Genomic DNA, 10,216 nt, shown 5'->3' with positions numbered 1-10,216 from the left:
CGGCTCGTTAATTCGCAGCATGGAAACTAAAGTGCAAAGTATGTGAAAAGATGTGGGGCGGAAAGCGGAAAAAAAGAACAACAGCTACAGCCAGCACCAACTATAAAACGGCAATAAAATTTAATGATTATGTCAACACTTACAGTACACGGCCATGACGCTTTACAAGACTCACAAGAATGGCCGGAGGTGCCCATCCCCGACACCCTTTAAAGTTGTCGTCGATGCTGCTTCATTGATTTTTATATCAATTTTCACACTAATATCTTTTAATATGTAATTTTTATGCATGTGACACGCTCACGAACGTCAAGAACATTGTCATGCTCCTGGCACACGTTGCGTATACGTTATTTTTGATTTTTATTATCAGTTTGTCTTGCTTTCCTGTCGCTGGTTTTGTTGGTTTGATTGCTCATCTTATTGCCCGTTGTTGGGACAACAAAATGGGCTTTCAATACAAAAATTGTTGAACGCATTTCTGCACCGTTAATTAAGTTAATTTTTGATTACATTTTAATAATCAAAAGTTTTGTAAGTGCCTGTCCTCGCGCCGGCACGTCCTTCACATCCGACAACAGGAGTTTTAATTTTCCCATGCTGGTGCACTTGGTGTCCTCGTTTTTCCTTTCCATTTTTTTTTTATTAATAAAATTGTGTTGATAATTTAAAAGTGCTTTGCACGCGCATCATGTGCATCGATAAGCCCCATCATCATCCTTTCTGCCAAGTGGTGGCAATTAAAATGCATTTAAAAATGGCATGAAAACCATTAAAAATGCATGGGAAACGGCAGCAGTTTGATAAGCTGCTGGAATCGAAAGTGTATAAATTGGGTAAATGAAATCTTAGCTTATAGATTGTTATAATTTTTTGTTTCCAGAAAAGCTGTATGGATTTTTTATGTGAGTTTTTTTTATCATTCGTGGGGGTATCCTTTGTTGTTTATATTTTTAAAAAGCAGCTTTAAATATTTACCGCTTTTTATGTCTGCCTCTGGTCGATGCCGCAAGTGATGTCTCTGTTATCGCATAAATTATTACATTTCGCTGCATCGATTGAATAATGTCCAATGCACACATTTGATTATACCAATATGGTGAATACACACTTAAAAACGTCCACAATGCGTTTTATTTAATTTTTATTCGATTTTATTGTTACGTGCCAGTAACTGCGCCCGTGGGTGAGTCAGGGCTAATAAATGAGCCTCCAGCCTCGGGCCAGGCCAACGTGACACATGGCGGATGCGTGATTCGTTCCAGACACGTGTCATTTATTGATTTTCAGCCGCCGACGCTGCTATTTTTTCTCAAAGATGATTGCCATAGACGGCAGATAGAGACTAAGATGCGTTAGGCAAAATTAATAAGGAAATATTTTCGTTTAATATGGACAAGAATTTGGATGAAAATGGTGCGTAAAATGGCTGAGCGAATAATAAGTGGAATAATTGTCACCAAATATAGGAGCAGGCAGGACGGAAAAGTGTTTTTAAGTTGTATAGAATAAAAGCGTTCAGATAAATAAAAATTATAAAAAATACAATGCAAAATTCAATGTTTTCTGTTCTTTGCGAAACAATTTTTATTATAATGTTCACACACTCTTCTCTTGTCGGAGTAGAAGTATATAAATACTTTGAATTCTTTAGCGTTTACTCTGGCATTTCGAAAATCATAAATATTTGAAAGGAAATAACTGAAAATGAGCGACCAGCTCTGCTGCTGGCATTTCATTGTGCCAAGTTGTGGGAATGCTCACAAAAGAGCCATTAGCAGGGAATTGGCAGACACAGGCTTCCATATGGCAGCCGAAGGATGTGCAGTCAACTTCAGGGAATCCCTTCGAGTATGTGCCATCGGATAGTCAGCATTTTTCAATGGCCTGTGCAGCAGCTGGCGGCTGTTATTAGTGCTATATACAGGGCGTGGCAGGACTCAAGACCCAGGGCCCACAAAAACAACAAAAAATATTTTACTCATATTTATGAGAGGCCTGCCAATTCTTTTTCTTGTGGCTGACTCTCGGCGTTGTGTCATTCGCTTTTTAGCCATTAGCACGTACTATCCCAGCAGCGAAAGGAAAGTATATTTATGTGCCGAGCCCGCAGGCTGTTGACGGAATTGGCTTCATTGTTGTAATGTTTGCCTTAAGTCGCTCCGAAGAAAAGAGAACTAAGTAGTTCATTTTAAGATGGGACTCTTTTGTTATAAATTTTAAGTATGGCTAAGTAAAAAAGCAAGCCAAATTGTCGCAAAACAAAAGACTAAATATGCCGCCAAAGGGAAATGCCTAAAATGAAAAATCGGGCGACAAAGCCCATTGAAATGATGGGGTGGTTGGGGAAAAAAATTCTGCTGGGGAAATACGGAATGAGGAAGGTGGGTGCTCAAGGATGTGGGTAGCGGCGGATAAGCAGAGCAGAACACTGGCTGCGTCTTGACACAAATAGGTTTCCGCCCTAAATCCCAAATATCCCCGGAAGCCGATTAAGTGTTGCCCGTAAGCGCGCGCAACAGCATGAAACAGTGCCGTCGACTTCGGCAGTGACTGCAAATTGTCCTCATACAAGGAGCCTCTAAGAGGTGGAAGGATGGAAGAAATTGGTAGGAGAAAGGGAAGGTCGAAGGGTAGGTAGGGAGCTAGAGTGGGGTGTAGGGGGCAAGACAACGAAGGACTAGGAAAAGCATCAGCCAAGCTATCAGGCCCTGCTTGGAAAATAATGGCAAAACACGCTATTTTGGCAGTGCTTATGGGTGTGAAAGGGGGGATTCAAAAGTTCTTAAATTGTTTGGACATTTAAAATTACTAAAAAAATTTACTTTAATTTTTAGGGAGGTCTAATAGCTTACAGATGCCAATAGTTTTATAACATGTGTCCAAAAGTTGATTTAACAAATATATAAAATGGTAACCAGAACTAAAACATATATTTTGTCAATCCTTATAGAACATGTGTAAGCTTAAAACCACCCTCGCTGCCTGCCATAAGGCGCAGCCGGCATGTAAACACTGCAAGACACATTACAATAAAAAATTTATCGTTATTATCCTTTTCCAAAGTGCTTTTCAATTGAGGTATGGACAGGCTGGAGGCTGAAGGCCGAACGCTGAGCTCCGTGGGAGGAGAGCCGTCGACTGGCTAACTGACTGAGTGACAGAATGACGGTCATATCCTGTGTGCTTTCTTATGCCAAAGAAAGTGTGTTTGGGTTCTGCCTCCTGCGATGCTGATTCATGTGTGTGTGCTTTTCGGGGGGGGGGAATGGGTGTTCGAATCGAAGTATGATTGATGGAGGGGCATGCCGTGCTGACAGAATTATCTGCGCGAAGCAACGACTTCATCAAATCGCCAAAATAACCGCAGAAATATGTACGCATCGCGGTTTAATTTTTCCGGCATAAGCGGCGTATGCGTAATATTATGCTCAAACAATTGCCTAGGCAGCCACGCCCAAAGTGTTGATTTCTCTGATCATATTTATTTAGATTTTGCCATGCAATTTGCATGTGAATGTGCTCTCCGAGTGGGGAAAGCAAAGCAGGTAGCTGGGGAGCCACTGAGGAGACGGCTTACACGCTTAAGCTGGAAGCGACAACTCCATTTATATTATTTCGTTTCCCCTTTGGAAATTAATATGTCATTTTTGCCACCTTGGAAGGAAGGGGCCCAGGACGCACTCGTAAAGTGAGGAAAAGGCACGACAAAGAGGAAAGCCAAGCAAATGCCGAGCTAACGTTAAGGGGTTTTCCACGGCAAACAGTATGAAGCTGTAGAAAAAATTGAAAAAAGGCGAAAAATAAACCAGAACAGGCGGATGAAAGTGGCAGAGCTTGGGGCGTTACCAATGGGCGAGAGTGAAATAAAAATGCAAATAAAATAAAATAAAAATGTGTCTGTCATGTCAATATTTGCCGCCAGCAGATGAACTCAATTTGCAATTGGCATTGAGTGCGACAGGCCTTTGTGTGTCCTGTGTGTGCGCCAAGGTGTAGACTTGTCCGGAAAACTCTCGCCGCCTCACACAAATATATCCATACACTTTAATGGCAAATCATGGGAAAATTGATTGACATTTTCATTACACAATTTGCCAGACAATGCAAACCAAACGGAACCGATCCGAGGGAAAAATAATATAGGACGGGTTGTCTCGAAGGCCTCTCCACTCTGTTTGCCGCCGGCAAACACATTATGCATATTATGCACCGCAAATAATTAATGCCAATCATTAAAATAACTAAGTGCATATGAGCACTGCACATAAAAGTGCCTTAAGTAATTCCGTTTTAATTGGGATTGAATAATTAAAAATATTTCCACTTAAGCCTGCCGGAATATTAATTATTGGACATCAATAATCCAAAAAAAGCGCAAGACGAACCGAAAGCAATGAATCAACTGGATGGTCCTTCACAGGCTCAAGTGTACGATGGCATCCTACTTGAAGCTACCTGGACTTTTTTCTGGTTTCAGGTTCAACACAAAAACATTCCAAAGCTCTTGTCAAATGGGCGGCTATTAATTTACATGCTTACGTTGACCCCGACAAGCGGGAATTGAGGCGAGCAAAAGGATTAGGGTCTTATCTGGTAAGATGACATTTTGTGTAAAATGCAAACCATTGAAAACAACAGACAATTGACTTTTCGAAGAGCTGGGCCAGAGACGGCCGCTCCGGACGAAGGAGCCCTCGAGTACTGAACATTAAATTAATTGAGCAATTAATTAACACACCATTGGCGGCGGGCAAAGACGAAGAGGAGGCCCTGGCGTGGGCCCTGAGATGGAGGCGGAGGGCTTTCATTTGATGGCGGGAAAAGGCTCAGATTGCTTCAGCCACAAACAAAGAAAGCCATTGAAGACAGCTGGTGGCTGGAAATGCAAAGTGGAGAAATGGCCGTCGAGTCGGGAAGGTTATTAAGGCTCTACGAAGCACGTGAAATTATGAAGTTGAAAAATTAATTCAGCGGCAAGTCGAAAACTTTGAACTTTCAATTATGTGGAAAGCGAAGAGCGCGAAGGAGATGGGTAAATGAAAATGAAAATGAGATTTTTGCCTCGGTCCATCCTGGCTGGAGCCCGTGGCTTCTGTATTTTCCAATTTATGTGCTCGAGTGCCGCCGTCAGCTACACTCGAGTAATCAATGATGGGCGAGATATATCCCAGACTGCTTGATGTTCGACTCAATCCAATCTAAAGTGGAATGTGAACAACAACAAAAAATAAGGGAAAATGATGTGGCTCCATGCTCGCTCCTGGATGGAGCTTTGAAATGTTATCGATTCCTGACGGTTATCTAATTGTAAATACATACACACGTCTCGTGTGCCATTCTGGAGTGGAAGCGCCAGTCAATGGAAACCAGTGTCTGACTGATTTGCCATGGGCGATGATGAAGGATCTGGACATACTGGACATTGTGAACCACCAAACGGCTGGGTGACTAAATGGAGTTTGGACTCTGACTCTGGCATCGATTCAATCCGACGGAGAGCGACAGTCACGGAGCCGGACGACATGTGGATCCAGTTAGTGTTGTTCCAGGAACGCCCCATGCTGGCTGACCTACATATGCATATGTAACACCTAAAAGCATAAGTCGGGTGTCCCCTGTGTATGTGTTACGATTCTTTTTTCCATTTTTTTTGGCAGCCAGTCAATCACACTCTAAAAAAAAAATTATTTAAGATAAGACAATATCTTTCTCTTCTTAAATACATAAAATATTTTCTTTCACTTTAAATGAAATATTATTGCTCTTTTTAAAAACATTAATACATTATAAAACATTCATAAATATACATACACATGTGAACAACCTATCAAGTACCAATTAAACCGTGTATTAATTTTAAAGGTAAATATTGATTTTTATTTTTCAGATACCGTCAAACATAAAATCTTTTTTATTAAAACTATAAGTGGTATAACATTTTTTTCAGACAAATTCTTTAATAACTGGTTCTCATTTTATTCAAGTGCATAAAGAACTCTTTCCACTCGAGTCCTTGCCACTTTGTCCGCTTGTTATGTTGAATTTTCGTGTTAAGCGGAAGCTGGATAACGCCCACCCCCCGTTGCACGTGTGCCACTCACTCAGCCGTGGTCTACATGCATTTCCGGTTTAATTGATTTTGCCACAAAATGTGAAATGTGTCGAAAACGAGTCCTTCTGACATTCCGAGCTCTCCGTCCGGGCTTACCTTGGAATAATGTGGCAAGGGCGTGGCAGGGGCAGATGTGACCAAAACTCAGGACTCTTTTCTTTTTGAGGTCTTTGATTGCAGATACTCGGTAAATAAATATTGGCAAAACCAATGACTGATTGAAAGGACCAGAGGACCTCTTGGCCCCAACTTGGACAATGCAGGCAAAGTTGTTGGCTTTTGCTTCGAAATTTTGGCCAGTTTGCCAACCTGCTGCAATCAGAGCAATCACGGAGCTCTGGCTCCCCAGCTCCAAGGTGAATAAATCTCAATTACCCATGGCAGAGCTTTACGCAATAATTTCTGAGGTAAGTCTCGGGAAAGTTTTTCTATGTATCAATTTATTCAAAGTTTTGTATTTTGTTCACAAGCTTACAACATAAATATATAGAATGCTCTGATGTCTTTGTGGGCGAATGTGACATGGTCGTGATGGTGATATGACAAGAGGAGGGCTTAAAACTACAAGGCACAAAAGTTTACATGCTCGGTAGTATTGGTGATCCGGAACCAATTTGCCAGTGGTAGAAGGCTAAATCTAAGGACTAAGGACACGGCTAATCTAGCGTAAGACTACCCTTAAAACCTAATAAAATCATAAGCAATGTGCACAGAAAACATCCATATTTTTGACTCATTTACGTGTTGATTCTTAGACATTTTAAAGTTCAATTCCATTTAACCTGTTCCAGTCCAATTTTTGTTTCATCTCGAATTTCATATTTAGTTTTTGTTAACATTAATTAATGGCCATGTTCCACCAATTGACATTGGAATGGGAAAATTTTTGTAAATGTTTCAAGTAAAATGCTTTGAGTTGAAATATACCCACTAATTCTTAATCACAATTTTCTGTGTAATGTGCAATATGCATAGAACCTAACCCTTTTTGAACTTGAGCAGCAGAATAGTGAGTATGAGGAACACCAGAACCCAGGATGAAATTGATATGAAGCCATTGTACACGGCCGGGTTGTCAATGCCCCAGCCGCGTTGCAGGATCGATCGCATGGACTCCGTGGGCTTGGTGAGTGGCAGGAAGGCGGTGGCAAACTGCAGCAGTGGAAACATGCCCTCGATGGGCCAGATAATGCCACACAACATCACGATGGGCAGGAATGAGCCCATTGCCACATACGTGGCCGTTCGCTCCGTATCTACCGCACAGGAAATAACAAATCCAAAGCTCATTCCACACAGTCCGTTCAGGATACAAAGGGCCACCACCAGCCAAATGTCGCCAACCAATGTCAGCTCAAAGAAGTAGAAACTAACTATCAACACGAAGATAGTCTGACTGAGCATGACCGTGAACTGGGTGACCACCTGTGAGAGGAGGATTTCCGGACCCGTGATTCCCGCCACCAGGCATCGCTCCAACATGCCCTCGTTCCGCTCGATCAGCATGGCACCCGACGTAATGGCCACCGAAAGGAAGAAGATAATGGTCAGGATCACACCAGGAGCAGCAAAGTCCGTAAAGTTGGGATTCCGGTAGCCGTAAATGGGCTGCTCCCACTCCACAGGCACTCGAAGCAACTTCGGGTTCATTTCACAGTCCGTCAGCATATTTTCCACGAAGCTAAAGAATGTGTACTGGAGATCGCGGTACAGCATCTGCGAGATTTGCTGATCTGCAAGATATTTTAACTTTAATTTTAAAATTTTAATTTTTATAACAACTACTTACTTGACCAGTCCATCCGCACGTTAAAGTTTGAGGCTTCAATGGTTCCATCCTCGGTATAGCGTCCTTCTTCAACAAGTTCCATGAGGGATTCTGTATAATTCGGTTGGATCACCAAGGCGGCCCAGGCTTTTCCTCTCCTGACCTCCTCATAGGCGGCTTCATCATCGTTTAAATATTTCTGAAAAAAATTGAGGAATATTTGTATTAAATGGTATTTAAAAAGCATAACTTTTATCATTTATAATATTTCTTTTGTTCTTTAAAAGATTCCATCAATCAAAATTATAGGAAGTCCCAATATAATTCTTGGTAAAAAGCAGACACAGCAAACGTGGGACGGTGAACGGCAACAGTCAATCAAATACTCATTCAATTAGCTTAAAAAGTCATTGCACCTGCCAGACAGATGGCGAGGGACTTGGAGGCGTAGCTGCTTTTTCTGCTCCGACTCTTGGTGCTGCCACCGATACGGGTGTTGTTGTTGCGCAATTAAAATCGGAGCCGCTGAATTATTGAGCAACGCATGCCAGGATATTCAGGCTGCCAGGATCCCGGCCCGAAGGCACTTCCTTTCTTGGCAGCTTTGTAAGCTGGTGGCGCTCAGCTCGTGCTGCTCTGCTACTGTCTCTTTGTGGCGCTTGTCCCGCTTCATTTCCTGTCGCATTGTTTGCTGCATGTGGGACGATGTGCTGTAGTTGGTTGCTACAACAATAAAAGTAACTCCCCGTAATTAATGTGCGTACTTTGCGCCAAGCGATAAATTCAGCGAGGCAAACAAATCAACAACAAAGGAGAGGCGTTTGCCTTCGTTTCGCGGTCCGTGTTGCCTACTTTTTTGCGGGCCATGTTCTTGTTGTTGTCAACAATATGTTTGTGTTATCTTTAACAATTTCATTTCCTAGCAAAATAAATAATGAAGTGAAAGCCGGCCCCCGAAATGTGGAGCATCCTCGGATCTTTAGCTAGTTCTCTGCAAGTGCTTACACATTTATTAAGTTGCCTTCGAAGGGGAAAACTTTGCCTAAACTTTCGGCAGTCACTTATGTTGGCCCAATAGGCCTCAGACTAGGCAGACAGCGTCAGAAAACGAAAAACAACCGCAAAATCCGAGCTGAGGGGAAAAGCCAACCAAAGCCACAAAAACTCGGGACTCGGGAGCGTGTATTGGCATTTGTATTTGGGCTAAGCTGGAGCAATTTTGCGGCTTCGATATGCAGTTATTTAAACCGAAAGGGGATAAGGCCGAACAGGCGTGAAATTTACGCAATTGCCACATTAATGCCGATACAAATGAACCCATTTGCCGCTCAGACACCTGAACTAGATTGTGTGTGTGGTTTAATTTGCCTCATTAGATTTGATGGTAGAGATGGAGAGGAAACTTTGTTGCCCACATTTTGGGTCTAGGGTGGGGGTTCTTTGCGGAACACCTGAAGCGGAGATTCGGGTGAGTGGTTTACGCTAGAGACTTCGAATAAATTATAATGCAAAATAGCCCTTCATCCACGGCCATGGTAACAGACAATCAGACTGCAGGACTTGAACAACTTTTATGCTACTATTAACCCCAACTTCAACATTGTTTATGACAAACTTGAGCCACAAACTATGCGCAAATGAAGTCAACTTGGTCAGAAGCCCAACGCAAATGAGCTCGAAAGGAGCTGGTAGAAAAACTTTCCCCAGCTAGTAGCTACCTTGGCAATTTTTGTTTCGACTTTGCCTTAACTTGCCTCATAAAATTCTTCTGGCTAAAGGTATAAAGAAAAAAGCCACTGGAAAACTCGAGCACTAACTTCAACTTAAAGCTTTTCGCTAATCAAGTACCATCAGGAGCGTAGTCCAAACTGGGGGTCTCCCAGGAAGCATGAAATCTTTCGACTACGCCCTTTCCCTAATGAGCCACGTTGTCATGCCTAATGAACTTTTAATTAGAAGCAACGACAACAGTCAACGACATCGGCTGACCACAATATGTTTTTCAATTTACCCATAAATTAAGAGTCCTCTTCCGGACCGGTAGCCGAGGGGAATTTTTGCAAATTATTAATGCAACCATTCAGGGAGCTGCCTCCAGGAGATTGAGGTTGAAGTCTCCTTTCGTTTCGAAGTGTTGTCCCCAAAACAAAGGCCAATTTTTCGTTAAGACGAGGGTAACTAGTAACCAAGATGCGTTTGATCTGAACGAGAATGAAGGAAAAAGTAAAAGGGAAACATATAACCACAAGGCAAAAACCCTAAAAAATTCGAGGACCAGACTTTTTCCCAACAAATTTTCAGGCAGAAATATATGCAAGAAAGTTTAAAAGTAT

General features: G+C 42.2%; 1 protein-coding gene across 2 annotated transcripts in view; it reads right to left on the bottom strand.

Moving 5' to 3' along the window:
• Positions 1-6,527: 6,527 nt before the first annotated feature.
• Positions 6,528-10,216, bottom strand: part of osy (ABC transporter oskyddad) — a 47,068-nt gene continuing 43,379 nt past the window's right edge. For both annotated transcript variants that reach the window (XM_017236612.3, XM_043211837.2), the window contains exons 8-9: positions 7,905-8,082; positions 6,528-7,848 (exon numbers count right to left, since the gene is read on the bottom strand). In XM_017236612.3, the coding sequence (XP_017092101.2) occupies positions 7,094-7,848; positions 7,905-8,082 (933 nt within the window). In that variant the 3' untranslated portion in view covers positions 6,528-7,093. The remainder of the gene's footprint in view (positions 7,849-7,904; positions 8,083-10,216) is intronic.

The sequence above is a fragment of the Drosophila bipectinata genome, chromosome 3R (assembly GCF_030179905.1).
Source record: "Drosophila bipectinata strain 14024-0381.07 chromosome 3R, DbipHiC1v2, whole genome shotgun sequence".
Lineage (NCBI taxonomy): Eukaryota > Metazoa > Arthropoda > Insecta > Diptera > Drosophilidae > Drosophila > Drosophila bipectinata.
This window is presented reverse-complemented; position numbering and strand designations above follow the sequence as displayed.